The sequence below is a fragment of the Notamacropus eugenii genome, chromosome 1, assembly GCF_028372415.1.
Source record: "Notamacropus eugenii isolate mMacEug1 chromosome 1, mMacEug1.pri_v2, whole genome shotgun sequence".
Lineage (NCBI taxonomy): Eukaryota > Metazoa > Chordata > Mammalia > Diprotodontia > Macropodidae > Notamacropus > Notamacropus eugenii.
Window position 1 is genome coordinate 291,063,178 of NC_092872.1, and position 24,204 is coordinate 291,087,381.

A 24,204-nucleotide genomic window follows, 5' to 3' on the forward strand; every position below is an offset into this window, starting at 1 on the left:
GCCTCAGACACCTAGTAGCTAGATAACCCTGGGCAAGTTCACTTACCTTCTGTTTGCCTCAGTGTCCTCATCTGTAAAATGGTGTTAATATGGTACCAAGTACTGTGAGGCTCAAGTGAGATAGCGTTTGTAAAGCGCTTTAAATGCTGTTATTTATTGTTATCATCTTCATTACTATGATTGTCAGAGCTGCCTGTAGAGGACGACCTGCACCCACTCACCATGACTGGGCCGTGCTTCCATCAGGACCACGTTCATGGCGGCCAAGCCTCGGGTGGTCCTTGAGTGTACCATTAGACTTCAGGCCCTTCCTTTTTGAAGTGGGGTGAGTTGGACCCAGTGACCCTGAGTCCCCTCCAGCTGCCTATGATCCTGCCACCACACACCCAGTGACAAGGAGGCTGCCACAGAATGGTGTGTCTTGGGTGCCTGCTTTTTCATCCTTGCCCTGGTCCTTTCCCCTCTCGCTTTGTCTTTGGCCCCAAATGGTCTTTGCCGGCCTGGCAATCCACTTGATGGTCTGGTCCATCTCATCACTTCCTAGTCACCCCCAGTGTCCCGGGAGCTAGTCCTGGGCTGTTCAGGCCCTCTGTTGACCCAAGACTCTCCTTTGCCAGGAACCTACTTCCGCCGGGTGTGCAGGGTGGTCACAGCCCTCCCTGCTCTGCACAGCAACTCTCATGTCTGCATAGGTCAGGCTCTGATGAACAAGATCTACACAGGAGGTGGCAGTCACTCCTCCGAGGCCTCTGTTTGTCCTGGGCCCTAAAAACCTGGGACACCCATTCCCCTCTTCTTGTCCAGGATGTGAGGCTGGAAGGCGGAAGGAGCCAGAGCCTTCTCCTCGAGGAAAAGTGCCCAGTGTAATTGCCGTTTTAAAATCAATTAGAGCTGCTTAGGGGCATTTTGTATTCACTGGCCTCTCCCCAGGCAGCCGGGAGTTTGTAAACCTGTAGTGTTCAATGCGGCTGTCCCTTAAAATGCATTTTACCTTAATTATCTTATATCCATAATGCACAATGTACTTTTCTTGAGAACATTTAGAGGAATGAAATGGTGATTGAAAGCTAATGATTTCCAAAAGACAAAAGATGCAAGTCTGGGGGAGCTCTGTCATGATTCAGATTCTCCACATGATTTAATTGGCCTAAAAGTATTGATTTTCTGTTACAGCCATTTAGATTTAAAAAAAAAAAACCAAGCTAAACTAAATAAAGTAAAATTTGTAATTAAAAAGGAGACTGAGATTAAGATAAATATTCTCCCTCCCAATTTCCTGGGCTACATTAATTATTAAAACTTGATTTAAAATGTGTGCACTGTGGAATATTTTGCATGGTGTAAATGCATCTCATTTTTTAAAAGCTTACGTCCACAGAAGAAAGCCTTGGGAATTCTTTTGGTTTAAGAGAAATTCCAAGGCTTTTGTCCTCATGGTCTCTTTGCTGAGAAGGTGCCTTCTTTTGCTCACTTTGCCCAGCATGGGTTGGAGTTTTGTTCTCAGATAAGTTTTAATGGGAATCAGATGAGGTAGCCACTGAGGCCCCTGCTTGGGTAAATCTTTCAAGATCAGGGATTTGGGGAAATTCCAGGAAAAACTGCCTGGAGGGAGGCAACAGCCCCTACTTCATGGAGCCCACAAGGCTGGGATGAGGAGAGAGGTGAGAAAGCTGGGCCCTTTCTCTTCCCTAATGATAACAATTCAAAGATTGCTTATTAGGGAAAAATCTGATTTTAATGTTCACTCCTGTGGGAGAAGGTGTGGCCCAAGTGGATCACATGCAAACCCAGGGATGCTTCCTGTTAGCTTTCCTCTCTGCTGCAGCCCCCTAAGAACACCCCCCCCACACTTTGCCACTGCCTTGCCGCTGAAGGTTTTCCTCAACCAATTAGACTGGCAGCAGATTGAGAGCAAGACTATCTCCCTTTATGGACCCCCTGCCCTCTACCTACCTCCTGCCATGTAGTAAATGCTTAATAAATACTTTTTCATTCACGGTCTCATCGTAAGCTGAACAATACATTCAACTCCATCCACGAGCCCTTCTTATGTGGAGTCTTTCAGAGGCAGCTTTCCCAAGCTGAACAATACATTCAACTCCATCCACGAGCCCTTCTTACGTGGAGTCTTTCAGAGGCAGCTTTCCCAAGCTGAACAATACATTCAACTCCATCCACGAGCCCTTCTTACGTGGAGTCTTTCAGAGGCAGCTTTCCCCTTTGAGCATCCTCAGAAGGTCCCGGATGGCCAGATTGGGTCCTGTTCGCACAGCAGTTCCAGTGTCCTCTCTCATCTCCAGGATGCAGACAGAACCGACTGCCCTGCTCCAAAGCCCCCTGTCTCCCTTGGCCCTATGGTCCTGCCCAGTCAGTCTTCCTGCTTTCCCTCCCTGTCAGGTTCCATCTCTTCTCTCCAGGCCTGTCTTGGCTGCGCCCTATGCGAGGAAGGCTCTGCCAGCCTCATCTTCACTTCTTAGATCCCCATGATGCTTCAGAGCTCTGTCCCTCCTCTCCAGGGCTTCCCCTCAATTGCATTCAATCATTCTTTCACTCATTCATTCATTCATTCTAGTTTTGAAACTGGGTCTCCTGGTCTCTCCTGGAAGAAGCTGGCCAAGCAGTGCTCTCTCCTGGGGCCAAGGCCACTGATGGTCAGTGGAGGAGCTCTGACTTTTCTGCTTCCTGCCTGGGCCAGTTTGTCCTCTCCCCCAGGTAGCCTGGTGGCCCCGACTCCTGAGGCTCTCCAAGTGGTCACCAGATCAGCACCAGGCCACTGCAGCTCAGCCACACCTCCTGCACCATAGCAGGGAGTCTAGGTGAGCCTCATGGTAGGCCCCTTGGGTTCATTCTGTGTGTATCTCTGCTCTACTTGTATGTGTTCATACTGTCCTTCCTGATTGAGTCGAAGCCCACTGATGGCAGGCCATTCAATTTTGTTTCCTTTGTAGTCCCAGTACCAGGCCCTGAGGGGGTGCTGAATCAAGTCTCATTGATGGAGACCTGACTGTCTCAAATTCCTCTTGTGCTGGGCTGACCCAAGGACCACCAGCCTGGAGGCTCTGGGTAGCTCGGGGCAGAGGGGATGTGTCCTCAGGTGCAGCCTCTCCTTTCCTCAGCCTTCTCCCTGGGCTGTCATCTCCCCTTCTGCCCTTCTCTCCCTACATTATGGTAATGCAGCATTTTAGCAGGTTTATTAATCCCGAGGAACTGAAGAGGGTCCAACAGAAGATATTAAGTTGCAATGGAATTCAGCGTTCAGCATCCCTCTTGGAAGGACACGGCCACATCCATTCTGTTTCCTAATTGGAGCGGCTGTGCTAGGAGCTCAGACAGAGTTCAGCCCCTCCGGGTCCTGCTCCCCTGGCTCTGGGGTGGGCTTTATAAAATTCTCTTTAATTCAGGATCAGAATGTCATTAACTTTGTAAGTGGATGAATACAATGGACAAGCAATCTAATTAACTTGTAACGTTGGATGCTGGAGAGCAGACTGAAGGAGGGGGCGCTTGCCTTCCCTCCATGACTGCCTGCCTCGGAAGGGACTTGATTGGGTCAGGTCAGACAAGGGGACAACCTGGCCCAAAATGGGGAACTTGGTGCCTGGTAAATGCATCACCTTTCCTTGGGAGGCAGCCACAAACATCCGGGGAGAGGGAGGCAGGGCCCTCCTTGTCCCGGAGGACTCTGAGTGAAATGGCCAGGGAGGCCTATCTGTCCCCTTCCAGGGGGCTGCTGTAGGGTCCCGGGGGGGCCAAGAGGAGGAGACCAGTGCAGCCAATTGCTGTGGAGGCCTGTGCTCATTGGTATGAGGTTTTGTGATTCGTTTTTATTTTTTCAGTGGGGAGCTAGGGAAGCAAGAGGGGAAAAGCCTTAAATGTTATCTGAAAAATAAAATCTGCAGTTGTAATCTGTGCCTGTGAAGACAAAGAAAACACCTCCCAGTGGCAAGAAAGAAACCCCTGCTCTTTGCTGGACCCCATTCAGACCAGCTCCAAAGGATTCCCTCTGGTGCTGCCACGAAGGTCCACCACCCTGCAGGGCCTTGCAGCCCTCCTGCCAGACTGTCCTCGCCTTGGTGGCCCCATTCTCCCCTCAAGTTTTCATCCCCAGGGCCCATCTCCTCTCTCATGTGACAGGTTATAATTGTTAACAAATACTTATTCATCATCAATGGACATCTGATTGTTATTCCTCTTCAGGTCTGTGCTTCTACATGTACTTTTTGCATCCACCCGTGGACCCTGAACTCTTGGTCTTGGCGTCCCCAGAGCTTAGCCTTGTGCTGGGCACAGGGCGAGTGCTCCATCAAAGCTTCATTCATTCATTCTTTCTTCATTCATTTGTTCCCCTTCTGTTTTTAGACTGTTGCTTTCCTAACGTCAGGTTCTCTCAGGCTAACCCTGGCCTTGTATCTTCTGTGGGTGAAGAAAGAAACCTCTTGTCAGCTTCCTGCTTGGGACCAAGACTTTCATCAGTTCAAACACCTACTATGTTTCAGGCCCTTGGTTAGCCCTGGAGACCCAAAGAAAGGCAAAACCATGATAAGGTACAGGATCAGATAGGACTCCATCACGTGAGGAAGCACCGTCACTGCCCAGAGACTCTGGTTCCAAGCCGTTTTCAGATGGTCACTCAGGAATATTTATCCCCTGCTACAGGTGTTCTTGATAACGAGTCCACCCTGTCAGCGTGTGTGTGTCTAACAGACAGAGAAGAGTGAGGGAGGGATCTTGGGTCCCACCCCACCAGCAGCTAGGCATCACCTCTGACCCATTCTCCATTGCTTCCCCTGGTCAGATGTCTCCTTTCATTGACGGCCCCACCAAGATCAAGGATGGTTCTGGGGTCTTTGCTCACAGGACTTCCTGCCTCCTTCCAGGGTTGTTGCCTCCTTAATTCTTACCTTGAGCTAAGCACTCCTTTCAGAGGCAGCCTGTGGATGAAAGGTTGGGGATCTCTAAGTCAGGACACTGTCTTTTATCCTGGGCTGAGCATTCTCATATCACTCTGTCTTATTTCCCTCCCTCCATCTCTCATTTCTCTGCAACTGGCACAGGACCGTGGGTTTCCCCTCCCCCCAACTTTTCTCACTTCCTTAGGAAAGAAAAACCACACTTCATCTATTATCTTTCATACAAATGAATTAAAGGCCCACAAGATCCCTTTGTAATTATTTTGCTGATTCTTCCTGAATTGAAGCCCCAAATAGAAAAGATCTCATCAGATCACAGATTCAGGGCTGGGAAATATCTTAGGCCAAGGTATCTTATTAGGGACATACAAAGACTGAGTGTCAGCGCTGGGATAAAAACCTGGCTCCATAGACTCAAATTTCTTGTGCTATTTGGCCTCTCCCAACCTCCAGTTCCTGCTTCAGTCAGGATCCGACTTTGTCAGCCATCTGTCCATCCATCCATCCAACCATCCATCCATCCATCCACCTATCCATTCACTCACCCATCCATCCAAGTACCCTCTGAGGTCAGAGAAAGCCCAGGCTTGTCTCTGCCCCATCAGCATTGTGTTCTGCAGCCAGAACAGGAATCTCAGTACTGCCTCTATGCCTAAGGGCTTCCCAGAACAGGGATGGTGCCCTGCTGGCAGCCCTGGCCTCTGTACTCTGCAAGTTGGGCTACAGTCCCTTCTTTGGTGACAGGTATAGTGTTTCCTTTCTAACTTCTCTCTTCCATGTTGGCCCTTGCCCAGTACAGTGGGTAATGATGTGTACAGGGCGGGTACTGGCTCCTGCCAGGGTGGCAGGACTCAGATGTCCATGTGGCGCTGGGCCATTCACTGACCCTCTAGACCTCGGTTTTCTCTGCTGTAGATTGTGAGGATTGACCTTGGTCCTCTCAGTGGCTCTGGGGCCCTGATGCCTTTGGTGATCTGGGGGAGTTTTCCCATAGTCTGCCATGCTTGGGCCATATGTGGAAGCAGATTCCCCAACCTCAGGGCTCCAGCAGGAGCCCATCACTGAGGCCCACAAGGGACAAGACTGCCTAGGTCTATCCTGCTGCTGTGTTTGTTCCTGGAAACTGGCATGAATAGACTGGAGGTGGGCGGGGGAAGGGGTCAATCTTATCCTGTCCCAAATGATCCACCCTCCAGATTAAAAGAAACCTGCAGTGGCTACAAAAATGTGCATACCCTTTGACCCAGCATTACCACTTCTAGGACTATATCCCAAAGAGATCATAAAAATGGGAAAGGGTTCCACATGTACAAAAATATTTATAGCAACTCTCTTTGTGGTGGCCAAAAACTGGAAATCAAGGGGATGCCCATCAATTGGGGAATGGCTGAATAAATTGTGGTATATGAATGTAATGGAGTACTGTTGTGCTATAAGAAATGATGAACTGGAAGACTTCAGAGAGGCCTGGAAAAGCTTATATGATCTGATCCTGAGTGAAAGGAACAGAACCAGGAGAACTTTGTAGCAGCAACCACAACATGTGAGGAATTTTTCTGGTAGACTTAGTACTTCGTAGCAATGCAAGGATCTAAAAAATTCCCAATGGACTCTTGAGGCAAAACGCCTTCCACATCCAAAGAAAGAACTATGGAATTGGATTGCAGAATGAAGCAGACCATTTTCTCTTGTGTTTTGTTTTGTTTTATGGTTTCTCCCATTCATTTTAATTCTTCTATTCAACATGACTAAGGTGAAAATGTATTTAATAGGAATGTGTGTGTAGAACCTATATAAGATTGCACGCTGTCTCAGGGAGGGAATGGGGAGGGAGGGAGGAAGGAGAGGGAGGGAAAGGAAAACGTAATATATATGGAAGTGATTATAGAACACTGAAAACAAATAAAATAAATATAAAAAGAAAAAAAGAAATCTACTCGTGCCCTGCAGTCATTGTCAGTCCCTTAGTATATCTCTGTCTGCTCTTAGGAGAGCTGGGTGTTTCCTTGCTTTGCTCTTGGGTTTTCTGATTTTCTGAAGGAGGTGGGGCATATATACAAAGTTCCTTCTCCTTCTTAGAATCCTAAAACATGGAACCTGGAAGAGAGCCTTTTGGGCAGTGTGACCCAGCCCCCTAAGGCACAGAGCAGGAAACTGAGGTTCAGCAAATGTAAGGTGGGCAGCATCCTCATCCCCCTTGGCTCCCCCCGCTCCCATATGCTCCCCATGGACGCTCTAGCTTTGGTCCTCAGTCCTTGGATTAGAGGGCTGAAGGACGGAGCCGTGAGCCCCTCTCAAGGCCTCCTGGAGTGTCTTTTACTAAAGGACTTGGAATCTCCATCCAGCTCTCCCCTTCCCACCAGTGGCTGTGCCTGGTCTGGACTCCAGGAACATCACCCCGGCCCTGCACTGGGCACCCTCTGACTCAACCCTGACCCCTTTGTGCCTCCTTTTGTCCACTGGTCTTATAATCATTAGATTATAAGCCTCCTGGGGGCAGGGACAGCACATGACACACAGAAGGTGCTTCATACACCATGTATTGGAGACTGGTGCCCAACAGTAAGGCCACTGCCAGGTGGAGAGAGCTTGGGGCACTAAGCAGTACTAGCCCCAAGACTGCTGGTGAGGTGTCCCACCTCTCCTGGGTCTTGGCTCCTTCCTTTCCTATGACCCAGGAGATGAGTGTGGGGTCCTCTTGGGGAGGAAGCAAAAGCCCTGGGAGGTCACAGGTCCTGCCTGGGGATGCTGATCCCAGGCATTCAGGCATGCAGCTCCGGGGTGTCCCTAGCCGCCACAGTTCTTAAGGTCAGCCCTGGGCAGAGCTGCTGTCTGACTTTCTGTACTCCACTGCCACAAATAGGAGTGGGGAGGGGGGCAGTCCCTAAGGCCCAGCAGCTCAAGGTTAGGTGTGTCCGAGTCCAGCCTCGACCCATTGGTCTGGTTCTGTGTCTGTCCAGAAGGACTCGCGTCCTGGCTGACTGGCAGAGAGAGGGCCGGCCTACTAAAGAGTTAAGGAGTCCACTATGTATCTCAGAAAGACCAGGCGATGCTGATGCTAATGGTGTGTACTTTGGGAGATAAGTCTAATTCAGGAAATGATAAATTACCAGCACCCTCATTGTATGCAAACATCACCTGACAGAGGACTTTTTAATGAGTTAATCTGTGTGAGGGGCAGTATCCCCTCCAATGAGTCATTCCTGGTCTAGTCCTGGATAGGCCAAGGTGGGCTCACTGCGCAGGCCCCTTGCGGTCCGATCAGTTGCTGATTTGCTTCTTCTGGCCCGAGCCCTCTGCCCCAGAGTGTCTATACTGCCTCTCCCCTGCTGCCTCTGGCAAGTGTTTGGAAGGAGGGTGGCCATCATTAGGCACCGCGGTCTCAGAGTGTAAATCTGGGGCATTAGAAGCAGAGGGTACTATGCTTGGGGGCAGGAGTCCTCCAAGAGGTCCTGGCCTTCCTGGAAGCAGGGACAGACCTGTGACCAGCATACCCAAAGGCCCTAGAAGCCTGTCACAAGTCCCCCATGTTCTTCCTTCCTTTCTGTGAAGGTCTGGAAGCTGAGTCTGATGAGGCTTCCCCTCCCAATGGGCTACGCGCCCTGGGAAGTCTCTCCCCCTCCCCCAGCCTAGTTTCCTTCACTGTCCCTTGCTGATATCCCCCCTGCCATGGCCCTCAGAGATGAGCTCACCCTCAGGCACCCGTGATGATGCCTCCTAATGCCTTGTACATGGTGGGTTTTGTGAGGGCATTAACAAAGGGAGCTCCCCGGGAGGGGGGTAGCCACACCCCAGGATTTCCTGGGGATGAATTCAGAACGGCAAGTGCTTCTGTGACTTCTTTCTTTTTCTGCCTGAAATATGGCAGCTAATAGACTGAATTTTACTCATGGAGAATTCATAAGCACCCATGACAGTCAGGTTTATAAATATGTAAAAATGGTTTTAATTGTTTTTAGCCCACCAGGCAGGTAATCAATAATCACAGCCGTGACAAACACACTGTTGACATATGCCGAGTCTAAAGGCTCGGGAGGAGATAGGGGCTTCCTGTCAGCGGGTGCGGGCTAATTCATATTCAGACATTGTCATGGGCCATGATAAATGGGTGCCTTGAACTATATTGATAGAGTTGGTTAAACATTGAAAAAGTTGGGTTGAACTTTGACTTAAAATATTCATTAGTGCTAATTATGGATTTTCTGACTACATGAATTACCGTTCCTGTGCCCTCATTGACCACTTATTTTCAATTTATTTATTGCAATCTCCATAATATTATATTAGCCTTATTGCACTCAGTGAGGTCACACAGGCAGGCTTACACTGCCCCTCCTGTTCTTCGGCCTTTCTCGAGGGGAGAATCACATGGGACACCAGTGAGGGGGAGGTGAGAGGAGCCTCTACCGGCTCTCTCTCTGTCTCTGTCTTCCTGAGGGTGGAGGCCATCTTTATCTCATCAAAAAGTTAGGCAACCTGCCTTCTAACCAGCAGCAAGGGCCTAACATGTTCTAGGGCCCCTCGAGGCCCACAGCAGACACTCTGCCCCCAGCATGGTTATGGCTGGTAATACTCAGCGTGGTTGAGTCACATCATCTCTATTTCTCATTTGGCTAATTTGTGGCTGCTTTGTTTGGGTGATTTTACTGCATCCTGGCCTAATCCCCTTGGCTTCCCCTCAGCTGCTTGACCTGTTGGCTGATCATGGTGGATCAGAGGTTGTGATGATTCTCCTTACTCCTCCTGTGTTGTGAGTCGACCACTTTTCTTTTCATATTGGTCCCTCGTCAGGCTCATGCTCTCTAGATGCTCAGTCTTCGCAGTTTCATCAGTTCTCTCATTATTTTCAAGGTTCTCAACATCTTCTCTAACTCATTCCTTTAGTACTTATCTCAATGTGAATTTTCTATCTTTTGATAACATATTCATTTATTCATTTCCTGCCCCCCCCCCCCTTTTTCTGACAGATTTTTGGAGATAGTTTTCCTCTGAGCACAGTTTGTGCTGGGTCCCATAAGTCTGGGTGATTGTTAGCCATCCTCTCTAATGTAATCACTTGTTTCTATGATTCGGTCTTAGGCTGCTCATTATTCAGAATATTGTTTCTTATCTCCACTGGGTTCTGTGCCTATTACTTGTTTTGCCTTTCTTTATTGACAGTTGGTGGCATTATGAGTGGTGGGATAATGTGGGGTACAGAATGGCAAACCCCACCTCTGAGCCAAGGAGGCTGGGTGACAGGGGTGCCTTGGACACAGGGTTGTTATGCAGCCCTGATCAGCTCTGTCCCCATTTAGGGCTCCCAAGGCAACGTGGAGACCAGAAGTTGCATGGCAGGTGGTGCTTTGGATGAGGAGTTTTCTCACCAAAAATCACCTAGAACAATGGCATCTTGGGTTTAGTACACACACACACACACACACACACACACACACACACACACACGCAGATTGTAAGGCATGAGAGACACAGCACAGAACCACCCAGCATGGCCTGCTTGCATGAAAGAAAGGGCCTTACTCTGTAAGCAAAGCAGAATGGCAGGTGCTCCAAAGAACTGTGAGAGGTACAAGCCACCTCCACTCCAAATGTTCACACAAATTATTTGTGCCTGACCTACGGCCGAGCCACCAGGCTTGGATTGGTCTGATCATCACAATCAGATGCACCAGACCTTGAACCTGACATAGAGGTACCATTTTGGTCCTCTTTGAGCCCCTAGGACAACAGCCAACCAAGCAAGCAAACACATAACAGAACCAAAGGTTTGGCAAGGATCCTTACATAATTAGAAGCCATAACATTTCTTAAAGCTGAGTGAAGAAGACAAAGCAGGGGCAAGTGGCCAGATTGGAACAAATGGATGATGGGATAGATGTTGGAGGCAACATGATTGGGAGGTCATTGAGGGACCCAGATGTAAGGTACCTCAGGAAAGGAGACCATGCCAGAGATATAGGAGGGAAAAAACCCTGGACCTTTTTCGTAAGCCCCAAGGTGACTAAGAGCTCTTGGCCTGTACACCTTCTCTCCCATATTCACAACATCTTTATGAAGGCCATCCATAGACAATTTGAGAGTATCCTTGATGAGGGCATTAGGGGGAACAAGCAGGATTTATCCAACAATGACCATATCGTTTGCCATTTCACAGTTTGAAGGATGTAGAAAATATATGACCTTGCTGTTTGTTGATAAAGACGCATTTGATTTGTTGGAACAAAATGCTGTCTTTATAGACTTTTAGAGCAAAGCATCACCTATCCATGTGTTATTTGGGATTCCATGAAAAATGTGACCACAGAAACAACTGTGACCATCTGGTCATAAGTTTAGCAAGTTTAGCAAGGCTAAAGCAGGAAGGTGTGGAGGAGACTAGAGCAGTTTGAGTTAAGAAGGGACTACCTGGGAGTGGTGAACATTACTCCTGAGGGTGCCACTTGGTGTGTGTTCATCCTTCCTTCGTTGCTGAAGAAGACCATGCCATCAGAGAAATACTGACATGACTTGCACTTGACTTTGTTTTGAGTGAGGGAGCCTCACTTCTTCTCCAGAGCCATCTGAATCCAGTGACCAGATATTCATCAGGATGACTGGAGATGACCCAGGATGAGGCAGTTGGGGTTAAGTGACTTGCCCAAGGTCACGCAGCTAGTGAGTGTCAAGTGTCTGAGGTGAGATTTGCACTCTGGTCCTCCTGACTCCTGCACTGGTGCTCTATCCACTGTACCACCTAGCTGCCAATTTCAGCAAGCCTTGAGACAATACAGAGTGTATTAGAAGAAAATAGGTCTGACGAGCCCAAGATCACACTGATGAATGATTTCTATTGCCCCGATGTCAAGGTGCATCTGTTTCTCTGGATCAAACAATACACAGAAAGAATGAGCTGAGCCCAGAATTGAATAGGAGAAGGATCACATAGATGATTTCTTGGAAATGGCAAAGTTCTTTTAAGAACTCACTTTCTATGAAAGCCAAGTTACATTTTACTGGTGTAGCTACATGACAGTGAGACATGAACACTGCTGCCTCTAAAGAACTGTGAGCATCCCACAGAGGTGCATGGTGGGTATGAGACAACCAAACCCTCTGGAGAAAATCAGAAGTAAAGGCTATCACCAAGAAGTCATGTGACAAGAGCAAGGGAAGACAGGTAGATGACCATTGGCCTCCTCTAGGACTCTCTCCAAGTTCGGACAAAACAAGGGAAAGAAGTAGCCTGTTGGGTGGGCCCTCCAGTGGAAAACCTTGGTGAGAGATACACAGGCCAGGCCAACAGTTCTATTGAAGGATTTCAGTAAGAGTGGGATCATTATTTCTGCCTTTCATATTTCTTTGGGGTTCCTTTATGCCCTGGCCCATGATCATTGTTTCAAAAGGTACTCTTAGATCCTGAGAAATATGTGAAGTTTAATAATGCCTTTCAAAAGTCATTGGTGGTTTGCAAAATCTAATTTTTCCAAGTCTTTTTATCTCTGTATTTTTCTTCTTGTTTACCTTTCTATTGGATTTATCCAACTTTGAGAGAGAAATACTAATCTCCTACTGTTATGGTAAAAATACATCTTTTTTTTGGGCCACCTAAGATTTTCCATTTCGGGCCCATACACACACTGTTATTTATTGTATTTTATTTTATGACTCACCATAGAATACTTTTAAATAACAGAATTCTTTGGGCATGTTAAATGTGGTTTGATTGGGAGAAACTGTTTACACCCAGCATTTTGGGAATAGTATCTGTTTTATGAAATCAGGAGCACCTCCATTGTCAGCAAAGTAGGAGAACTGAACCAGTGCTCTGAAAGATGAGCTCTCAACAAGGAAATGCTGACAACTGACCCACTGATTGGGAACAAAAATGGAATCTTTTCTCAAATCCCCTGGTTCTTTGATGGTGGGCAGGAAGTGCCCTATGCCCGCTCATGCAGGCAGGATCTCTTGCTGAGAGGCTCCCCTAGAGACATTTCCCCAGGGAGATGTTTGGCTGCTTTTCGGGGTCTGTCTGTAGTAGACAGGATGGGCCTGGCTTTTTGCAGTTCACAGCCGAACTTGAGAAAGAGCAGGTGTTGAAAGATATTTCTGATCCTGTTTGAGTCTCCCTATAAAGCTCAGTCCTGTCAACCCCTGGGCCAGGCAAAGTCACCATGAAGGCTTCATTGTTCCAGCTTTGTTTTTAAAGTAATCTCACTAGGCAGAGCAGGATGCATGTATGTAGAGCTGGGGGGCCCTGGCAGGATGGAGAAGTGCCCTGTGGAGATGGGTGGGGAGATCTGCTCTGGCTTCCCTGAACCCAGTATTTAACTGCAGGCCTGCCTTCCCACTGTGTGTGTGTGTGTGTTTGTGTATGTGTGTGTGTGTGTGTGTGTGTGTGTGTGTGTGTGTGTTGTCTGTCTAAATTACCCCTCCCCCAAAGAGAGGTAATTATAGCTCCAGCTACAGCTCTGGGTGCTGGTGTACACACCCACTTGCATACCCCCTTCTGGGGCAGGACACCTGGGTCACAAGGAGAAGTCCTCATCAATTAACTCCCTGCCAGCATTTTCTGCTGGATGAACTACTATGCCAAGGAGATGAGCAGGAGCCCATGTTTCTGCTTTTGACAAATCAGCAACTGTTCCCTCTTCCTGGCATTTCATAAATAATGCAAGAGTCATTGAGGCAGAATCTGCCCAGCTGGGGTGGTTTGGGGGTCTCTACACCCACTACAGTGGACAGACAGGCTCGATCATCCCCTCACAGAGGATGCAGGGGCTCCGACCAGCCTGTGGGGCTCCACCTCACTCTCCCTGGAAGAACCCTGGCTCCTCACCCTCAGAGTTGTGGGGGCAAGCAACAAGGACCAACTTTGGTGTCCCTCAGGGCTCCCCCTGTGCAGCCTTCTGGGCCTGCACCACAGGCTGCAGGGCCTGGAGGCCCATCATGCTGGACCACGCAGAGGTCTGTCACTCCAGAGGGCCACGCAGCTGGCTCCCTGTAGGACCCTGGACCCTTAGCAGCTCAAGTCAAGAGGCCTGTGCAGGCTGCAGGGCCCAGCTAGTACCTGGGCTGTGTCTCGGGCTTGTTAAGGGGAGAACTGACCTTGATGTGGGCCCACGAGGCTCCCTCGGCTGGGGGAGGATGGGGGCTCACAAGGCTACCTCTGTGGAGGGGTGGGGGGAGGAGGGAGCTCTGCTAGACACTTATGGCAGGATGTTTGGGGGGATGCTCCATCCAGTCAGCCAACTTTGTGTCTCTCTTTCTGCCCATCTATGGTCATGCAGGTCAGAGGGATGTGCCTGCCAGCCCCTCGTAATCTGTCTCTAGAGCAGTCCCTGGTGTGGGGTCAGTGACCCTGCCAATGAGACCCTTCCCTCCATTCTCTCCTTGGGGGAGATATCTAGGCCTCTTTGCACTCACCTTCCTTTCAGACTGGTTGGGCCTTCTATGCTCTTCAGCCTCCATCCTTCCACTGCAAATGGTCTCTTCCAGATTTCAGCATCCAGATTTGTGGCCTTAGGTTAACATGTGATTGGGAAGTGTTTCACAAAATAAGTCACAAGACAGCAGCACACTGATGATGTCAGTCTGGGGCCTGTGGGGATCCTAAGGATTGGCTTGATACCTCCTCCCCTTCTCTTTTGATTCTGACAGCCTCCCCCCATCTCAGGGGGTATTGGAGAAGGTCTTACCAAAGTGCCTGGCCTGCATCCAGGGAAGGTGGCCCTGGCATTGGGCCAACAGCATTCAAAGTGTGCGGCTTGGGTGCGGTTAGCCTGTGGATGTATCTAGGCTGCCTAGGAGGGAGCAAGTTTACAGACTGGGAACTAGTGAGCTTCCTTTGAGTGGTGCATAGCTGTGACCCCTGTGAGAATGTGTGGCAGCAGCCCCAGATGGATCCCTTTGGGGAAGGATAGCTGGCTGCGGCTCCCATCTTTGCTACTGCTTTGCTGCATCAGGGCCCTGTGAGTGTTGATTTCTGGTTAGTTTTAAAGACACAGCTGAAGGGGGTCCCCAAGTTCCACTGCCAGCTTCCTAATTCATTTCTTTTTATTTTCCTCCACAGGCACTAGGAAGCTTCTATTTCCTTCATGAATCTTTGAAGAATATCTACCAGTTTGACTTTAAAGGTAGGTCCAGTGTTCACCATCTCAGAGCCAGGGGTCCTTATGACATATGGGGCCTACTTTGGGGGGCTACAGTGAGGCCCAGGTGCTCCCATGGCCATTGGGGTACGATGGATGGCCAGTGGGGGAGCAGAACCCTCATGGGAGCTCCCCAGCACACCAGGATTGTCGGTCTTGAAGGTGAAGTGGCAGGCCCTGGGAACTTAGAAGGATGGGAAAGGCATGGCAAAGTCAGGCAATCAGCCAACAATGAGTAAGTGCCTACTATGTGCAGGTCACTGTGTATCTGGGGTATAGAGGAAGGGTAAGGGGCATCCTGGTGTGGGGGCTGGAGCAAAGGGGAGGGAGAGCAAGAACTGCCCTGGAAAATAAGTAATATCCATGCTCCTAATGATGTAATAGCCAAGGTTCATATAAACAGAAGATGCCAGTCACACTCACACAAGACAGACACTAGACAGAAAATAGAAAGTGTCTATGTCTATGTATACACACATGTTTGTATATGTTGTGTGTCTGGATTGTACATATGAACGCTTTATGTGATATGTACACACACAGAGTCTCTCTGGCCATCCATCCAACCCTCCGCACTGAGGATATCCAAAAGTACTGGACAGCCCATAGACAAAGGAGAGATAGACCCCAAAAGAGATAATAGATGCATGCGTATGTGTGAGTGTGGATGACTATGTACGTGTGTGAGTACCACTGTTGGTGAGTGTGATTGTGTGTGGTGGTCACTGTGCACAGTGTGACTGTGTGCATTTGAGTGTATGACTGTGTGGATGTGTGTGTGTGGCTGTGTGTGTGACTATGGATGTGGCTGTATGTGAGTGTGATTATGTGTGTGAGTGTGGCTGTATGTGTGAGTATGTCTGTGTGGGAGTGTGACTGTGGGTGTGACTAAGTGTGACTATGAGTCTGTGTGTGTGTAAGACTGTGACTCTGTGTGGCTATGTGTGTGTGTGACTATGTCTGTGTAGGTGTGGCTATGTGTATGACTGCGACTATGTATGCAAGTGTGACTGTATATGTGCATTTGAGTGTGACTGTGGGTGTGATTGTACATGAGTGTGACTGTGTGTGTGTGAGTGTGATGATTCCTTCCCGTCCCGGGTTGGGCGATGAGCAACCTCCTTCAGGGAGGAGGGGCTTGGCTGGCTTGGGTTCTGTTGGGAGACCAGGTTTTGTAGGGGTTTGTAGGGTCTGATGTGAGGGTTGCCCCTCAAGGGAGTGACTGGCGATGGGGGATGGTCTCAGCATTTTCTCTTCTCCATTTGAATGTTTTGTGAAGGAAGCAGCAGCAATGAGGGAGGGGGGGCCTTCATAGGAGGAGGGAGTGTTTGTAAGGGAAGGGGAGTATGTGTGTGTGTGTGTGTGTGTGTGTATGTGTTTGTATATCTGTGTGTGTATGTGTGTGTATGTGTTTGTATATGTGTATGTGTGTATGTATGTGTATCTGTGTGTATGTGTATCTGTGAGTATGTGTATCTGTGTGTATGTGTATCTGTGAGTATGTGTATCTGTGTGTGTGTGTGTGTGTGTGTGTGTGTGTGTGTGTTTTAAAGTTGATTCTTTGTAGGAAAAGAGTTGATTGTCTTCTGGGAGTAGCGAGGGTGGTGGGGTGGCACCATAGTTCCCAGAACAGTAGGCCTGGAGTCAGAAAGACCTGAGTTCAAACCTTCCTTGAGACACTTGATAGCTGTAACCGTAAGTCATTTAACCTCTGCTTGTCTCAGTTTTTCTCTCTGCAGAATGGGGATCATACCAGTCCTTCCCTCTGAGGGCTGTTGTGAGGATCAAATGGGCTAGCACAGTACAGGGCACACAGTAGGCGCACTGTCAGTGCTAACTATCACCATCATGGTCATGATCTTGGGTTGCCGAGGTACAGCCTCTCACTCATGTGTGTTCTTTCTCCTTTTCTTAGCAAAGAAATATAAAAAAGTGACCGGCAAAGAGATCTACTCGGACACGCTGGAGAGCACGCCAATGCTGGAAAAGGAAAAGTTTCCCCAGGAATATTTCCCTGAGGTGGGTGAAGGCCCTCCCTGATGCGGTCTGTACCCAGAGTCCCCCCTCACTTATAACCAGGAATGATTATCTTGCCACCTTTGGTCATGGCTGGCCTGCCCTTGCACTAGGAGCACCGATCCCATTTCAACTGCTTATTGGTGGTCCAGTTAGCCTAGCCAGCATGAATTAAGCACCTACTGTGTACCCCCTGCCCAGTATCCACCCTCAAGTAGCTCACGTCAGGTTACAACAGAGTTGGCAGGGGGCTCCTCTCAGAGGAGGTGCCAGCACAGAGAGTGAAGGGAAAGTCTGCTGCCCAGGGAAGCTGGGTTCAAGGAGGCAGAGAGAGGAAAGAGAATTCTTGGCCTAGAGAACAGACAAAGGTGTGGCAATGGGAGATGGCAGGTAATGGGGGACAACTGGCCAGGAGGCCAGTGGGGCTGGATCCCAGAGAAGGTGGTGGATAGGCAAGTGAGCAGCGCCAGGCGTGGGGGCTTCTGTTTGAAGGCCCTAGGCTGTCACTGAGCTTTATTGAAGAAGGGAGCCATAGTCCAGGCCTGCAGTGGCGAGGGTCTGCACTGAAGGGGCAGAGGAGGAGTGGACACACTAGACAGGGGTGCTGAGAGCCTGGCTGGTGGGTGGAGAAGGTGGTGGTGCCCTGGATGGTCCATGGGATGGTTGGAATAGAGAATGGTGCAGTGATGAATTCTGCTGTGGACAGGGCACCCAGTTCAGCACATCCAAGGGGCAGTTGGTAATGGGAAACAGGAGGACTTTGGAGCAGCTGGGACTGGATAAAGAGATCTGGGAGTTGTCTTCATATCACTGGCCCTGGATTCAAATTCTGTCCATCATGAACCAGCTATGAGACCAGGGATGATCCCCTTCCCCTCCCTGGATGAGACCCCTTCTGAGCCCACAGTATCCACAGAGCACCACTCTCTGGCTCTCCCCTGCTCCCCATCATGGGTTGGAAAATTGAAAGCCAGAGGTGAAGGGTGACTGGTCCCAGAGAGTCCCCCAAGTGTGGTGTATCCGGGTCAAAATCTGAACCGGGGCTCCCTGGCACCCCAAGAAACACCTGGCTCACAAGATAGCAGTCATTGTGCAGATGGGCCATGGGCCAGTTCACTGGAGGTGAAGAGAGGAGAAATAGAAGACCATTGCAGACATGACTGGGGGGACACAGGCATTGAAGGCCCGACTGGCACAGATGATCACTATTTGCCAGGTGTGGGGAGCTGAGGAAAGTGGGAGCCGAGAAGCCGCTGGTGGCCCAGCCCATGCACATGATCACTAAGGATGGTGCCATCCCAGAAAACGATGCCATTTGTAAAAGCTTTCCCAGAGGTCTGAGGAAAGACAAGGAGCCACACCTCATCCCAGAGGATTGTGGGAGAGAAGAAAGCTGACTACACTGGCCAAAGAGAGAAAGAGGAAGAACTTTGGCATGTATCTTAATCTGTGCCCCAGTGTAGTGGAAATGCCATCTCTGGGGTCTCTGGCCACCGTTGAGAGCATGCCTGGCACCATGGAAGCACCGCATCCCAGAGGGCTGGCTCTCTGAGAGTGCAGGGGACTCTGAAGGATTGAGGAGCACTGGGAGGAGGGGACACCATGACCCTGGGGATGGACTTCTTCTCTCGTTTGCTCCTCCATCCATCTGCTTTCCTGGCCTGGTTTGAGGGCCGGGGGGAAGACACAGGCTCTTCCTGTAACCCTCTGCCTCCCCTCACCACACCCCACCTGAGGACCTCCAGGGGCAGGTTTTCCTGCAGAAGGACCTTTCTCAGCCTCTGCCAGAACCACATGTCACTGGCAAGAGGGGTGTTGTCCTCCTAAGAGACCGAGGCCCTGCATCCTTGGGCTTCTGGGAGTGCTCGATCTTGCTGCCCCCATCAGGCCATCCCTGCAAGTCTTGGCGAGATGCTGAGGCTGCAGTGTGGCCAGTCTGAGTACCTGCGCTGCTGTGACCCAGGGTCTGGGGGTCATTTGGTCAGGATCCCCTGTCTGTGCCCTAGGACCACTGCTCAGGCCACGGCCCTTCATGGTGGGAGCTTGGGGCCTCTGTCCACAGACAGCGACACATCCTGCGCCCAGAAGACACAGACCTGAGACCTGTGGCATACTGTTTTCTTTGGATGCTGATGCTTTTGTAGCATGGCCATGGGCCTGGATGTCCTTGCAGAGTGACTGTTCAGGTCCATCCAGCGTTAAAGGGAAGGCTGGGAGCCATCACCCTCCCTACCGGAAGACTGCGCATGGGCCTCACCCCACTGTGGACCACTCCCAGCCAGGGACGGGCCAGCCGCCTGGGTGCCCTGCAAGGGCCCTGACATGATGATGTCCTTCAGCCTGGTGGGCAGGGGTCAGATGTGCCCAGGTGGATTCCTCCATGGCTGTGCCTGGTGCACTTCCCTGGCTCTGTGAGTGTCCTCAGGGCACTGACACCCTCACCTCTCTTACTGCCTGACTCATCTCGACAAGAAAGTAGTTTATCTGAGCTTGTTTGTCCTTGCAAAGAAGCTCAGGAGCCTCTCTCTCTCCTCCCTTCTGTCTCAGACAGCCCTCTCCCCTCCTTGCCAGGCTTAGTTCAGGCACCGTCTTTGGCAGCCCCCACCTGCCCTCCCAAATGTCCTTCCATTGCAGTGTGCTGTCAGATCTCCTCCATCCTCAGAATGTCCATGGCTTGTGATCAGGATCCTCCCGGCCTTTGCCTCCATCCCACACCTGGCCTAGTGGCAGGGGCTTTTTCTGTCCTGGGCTGGGGGCACACTCAAGACCTCAGCTGTGGGTCCTCTTGAGGCCACATCCTGCCAGTGTGGCTCGTGTGCCCACTTCCAACCCCTGCCCTGGTGCCTGGAGCCTTGCTCCAATGCCACCACAGCATATGTTCCTGTCTCTGGCCCATCAGAAGGGCATGAGATCAAGGCCTGTGCCACCATCACTCCCAAGGGTCTGCTTCCCATGGTCCCCTGCCAAGCCTTCCACACAGTTGTCCCATTTTGGGGGGCGAGAAGTGGACTCCGACTGATTTCTTGTTCTTTTATTACCGCCGCTTAAGGATGATCTAAAAGTAATTACTGTGATGGAAGCACAGCACCACTCCCTATAATTACTGCTACTGCGTAGAAAGTGAGCTCATGTCCTGCTGCTGATTTACGGCTGCTCCTGGTGAGGCTGGAGCCCGACGACGCCTTGGGGAGCAGCACTCCAGATAATGGGAGGCTGGCTTAAAAGAGCAGACCCACGTCGCTAATCGGGGTGGTCATTTTTTTCCTCGTGCCCATAGTGAGAAATTGGTTGTTATCATAGATCATGGCGCCCGCACCCAGCTCTTATGAAACATGAATTAATTTCACTAATGCTTTAATGCAAACCTTTCATGAAGGAGCCAGTGCTGATAACCTCCCGGCAGCCTCTCCTTTCTCAATGGTGATTTATGGGGTCTTTAAGTAGATGAAGCTGCCTCTGTTTCCATCCATCTGCAGCTAAAGAATCCTATTAAGTAGAGCCCCAAGCAGAGCCTGGGGGGGAGGGGGTGAAGGATGTCATGGCCCTGCTCTAGGGACCTGAAGGTGGCACTGATGCCCGTCCCCTGGGCCAGTCTCAGCCGGCATCTTCCTGAAGGTATTGCCCTGACCTGGGGCATCTTTGCCCACGCCTCCTTGTTAACCTGTAGCCAAGGGACAGCTGGAGTCTGTCAGACAACCAATCATGGGAGTGGGTCCTCTGGTCAGAGCAGCCTGGGGGTGGGGGTGGGAGGCCTCTTGTGTCCTCTGCTTCAGGGAACTCTCTCAGGAGACAGTCTTAGCGCGATCCTGCTCACTCCCTGGCGCATGCCTGCTGAGGGGCAATGATGCTCTTGTGCCCAGCCTGCGGCTATGTAGCATCATCACAGCTGTAGGTGGTACCCCACCGTCCACTCCTCAGAGATGGGTGCAGCTGTTTGAAGCTGCATCCTTCTTGCAGGCTCTGTTTTCTGAAGCACGATTTGCTGCCACCCTGTCACAGAGGCTGGCATGAAACCCCTGCTGCAGCCCTGCTTGATCTCCTCCCACCTATGTGTGCTGCACAGACCCAGAGGATGGCAGCCCAGGCAGAAGGTGCCCACAGTCAAACCACTAGCAGGATGGTGGTCTCCTCCTTCTGGCTTGAACCCAGGCGTTCCTTCTTGGAAGTCACTGACTTGGGTGGAAGCAGCCTCCCTTCTCCCCTCTGGCCTCCTCCTCCTTGGGAACTAGGGGAATGGGGGCACCTTGGGTCCATGCACACAGATGTGAGGCGTCTCTGGCAGTAAGCAAGCCTGTGGGGGAGTGAGTGAGCAGCTCAGAGGATCCTGGATCCCATCATCCAAGCCCTGGCTGCTTCGTGGCTCCAGGACAGAGATGACCATCCCTGTCCCACCATCCCTGCCAGCCTGCTCTTGGTGGCCAGAGCCAGTGGCAGCCTTCCTCAAGTCCATGCCTGCCAGCTGATCTTGGGTGCTGGCTAGTTGGTATTTCCTCCACTTGAACCCTCACCAGACAGTTGTGAAATGCCTAGAAGCCTGGATTGTTGGTGCTACAGATTCTCTGGCTTGGGCCACTGAAGGGGGATGGGAAGAGGTCTTGTCTGGCAGTCTTCTGGGTCAGACCTTGGCAATCCAGAGTAGGTGACTGGAATTTGAGGGAGTTAACCCTCGCCCACCTCACTCATGGGCATATATGTAGCGTCTGCTTGGTCCAGCCGTGCTTCTTCTTGGGAGAGGCCCCTGCTGGGAGCAGAAGGCATGCTACAGACTCAGACCTTCTGATAGCTTCTGATGAGTCTGGAGGCTTCCAGAGCAGCTGGATTAGGCTGTGGGGACCTGTGGTCCAAGGCCCATGCAGCAGCATTGAGAGACACCCATCCCAGTGCTGGCCCCAGAGTGAGGATGATGCCCATCCCTGTACCAGCCACAAAGTGAGGATGAAGCCCATCCCTGTGCTGGTCCAAGAGTGGGGATGATGTTTTGGACCAGAACCTGTCTCAGAGAAAGGCTGTGTGCTTGTGCAGTGGAGCCCACACTGATAGAATTACCAGTCCCTGAACTCAAGTTGTGGGATTTTTTGTGTATTTTTCCTGTGTCCCACCAGGAATTCACATCCAGTTGTCTGCCATTTTGTAGGGCCAGCTTTGGAGTCAGGAAGCCCGGGGGTCACAGCCCAACTCTGCCCCAGACCAGCTGTGTAACTCAGGGTCCCATGGAGCTACCTTGCAGGGCAGTGGACTCTGAACACAGATGGCCTCAGAGACAGACACCTCCCTGACCCTGCTGGCCTGCCTGCAGTAGCAAGGCACTCACTCTGAGGGTCAGGGAAGGGGAATATGGCCTGGAGTTTCTCATCTGTTCCACCATCTTGTGTTTGTGGTGCCATGGCCCCAAAAGCACACTTCACTGGCCTGTTCTGGTGGCTGCCCTTCAGTCCTTTGTTGGGTCCGAGAGCAGCTAGAGTAGGCCCCCGCTCAGACATGGCAGGGTGAGGAGCCCTGTAGGCTGGTCTCTCTTGTCCTTCTTTGGCTCCCTGGCATGCTGAGGGGAGCTGATACGAAGCCATTGTCTCCTGTGCGTGATGGTGTCTGGGGTCTGTCCCACAGGCCTCACAGAGGGCCAGAGGTCAGGTGAGGGCAGGCAGGGAGGCAGTGGCGGGCCCAGGGCTCTCTCCTGGGCAGTCTTTAACTTTGTGGGCAAAGATTGTGAAAATCAAGACGTGGCTATGGCTGCAAGCTTCTTTGACGAAGGTCCAGACGCGCCACTCTCTCTCCCCTTTGCCCCTTGTCCTCCCACCTAAAATGGAGGCGCTTGCCAGGGGACGGGCCTTTGCCAGCAGGGAAGCAGCCAGAGCACTGGGGACGCCATTGTTGCTTGCAGCCCGCGCAAGATGTCCAGTGGCCTGCCTGACTTTCTTTACTCGTGGAGAGATGGGTCCAAGGATGTTCCCTTCTCCTTCAGTGAGTCCTGGGCCACTCTGGTCCTCAGCCCTGGGACCCAGCCCCGGCTGGCTCACTCTTTAATTTTCTCTGGTGCGTCTCCAGGGTGAAGAGATAAAGTTGGGCTGTGTGCAGGTCATGATCAATCAGCCCGTGGCTCCCCCACAGAATATTTACGGAGCTGCTGTGTCTGGAGGGTTTAAAGGTCGGCATGCTCTCTCCAGGGACACGGCATGCTTCCCAGGTCAGCCCCGGTGGCTGTCCCCATGGGTCAACAGATCTTGGGTTTGTAAGTCATTTCAGAATGAAAAGTTGACAGCCTCTGCAGTCCCTGTGCCCTGGCAGTTCATTTTCTTCAGCTGCAGCTGGATGAGTGTAGATTTGATGTGAGCTCACAGGAGCGCTCAGGCTGGGTAACAGGAGAGGGTGGAGCTGGCCTCCAGGGTGTCACTGGCAGATGCAGGTCCTGGGCAGAAGGCTGATAATGAGGTTTGCAGCTGCTTTGCTGGGAACATTCAGCTGAGGTTGGCCTCCCATCGCCCTAGCCAACCCTCATGCCATGGGATGAGGGACCCTGATGGCGCCCTTTGGGTTGGTCTCCACTAGGATCTTCCCCAAAGGGTTCCACCACATGGCCTTCCCATGCCTTGGCTTCCTCACCAGAGCTCAACCAGTAAATAGGGCAAGGATCAGGTTGAAGAGAGGAGCTAGACTATACAGGGATCTCCCAGGTGAGCGCACACCCTTCACCAAGGCCAGGTATCACCTTCTGCTCAACACACTCTGTCTTCTGAGTGACCTAGACCACATGGCCAGTGTGGAACATGGGTCTTCCTGGCCCTGCCCACTGCCCCTCTCTGCCCCTGAAGGCTTCTAAATAGTTGGGTCATCCCATCTCCCCTCTTCACATATCCTGTTTCCTTTGGGGAAATACGCCCTTTGAGCATTCCAATTATAGTGCATTTATGAAGCACCTACTGTGTACAAGGCAGCGTGGCAATACTAGTGATGCAGTGTCCTGTCTCTGACGTCCCGAGGGGAAGCCGCATCTAACTAGAAAAAGATGACCCTATGTCACAGCATGGCTGAGATACAGGGAGCTGGTGGTGCTCTGGGGCAGAGGGGCCCAGGCAGAGCTGCTGAGGATGCCTTCCATTCAGAAGGAAATGTGCTTCTGCCCCATCCCTGGCTGGCAGAGCCCCTGAGAGGCATTC

The 24,204-nt window shown here is 51.0% G+C and overlaps 1 protein-coding gene across 5 annotated transcripts in view; it reads left to right on the forward strand.

The window, feature by feature from the left end:
• The window catches only part of INPP5A (inositol polyphosphate-5-phosphatase A), a 227,238-nt gene that overhangs the window by 134,353 nt on the left and 68,681 nt on the right, over window positions 1-24,204 (forward strand). For all 5 annotated transcript variants that reach the window (XM_072629126.1, XM_072629123.1, XM_072629124.1 and 2 more), the window contains 2 exons: window positions 14,959-15,022; window positions 16,953-17,056. In XM_072629126.1, the coding sequence (XP_072485227.1) occupies window positions 14,959-15,022; window positions 16,953-17,056 (168 nt within the window). The remainder of the gene's footprint in view (window positions 1-14,958; window positions 15,023-16,952; window positions 17,057-24,204) is intronic.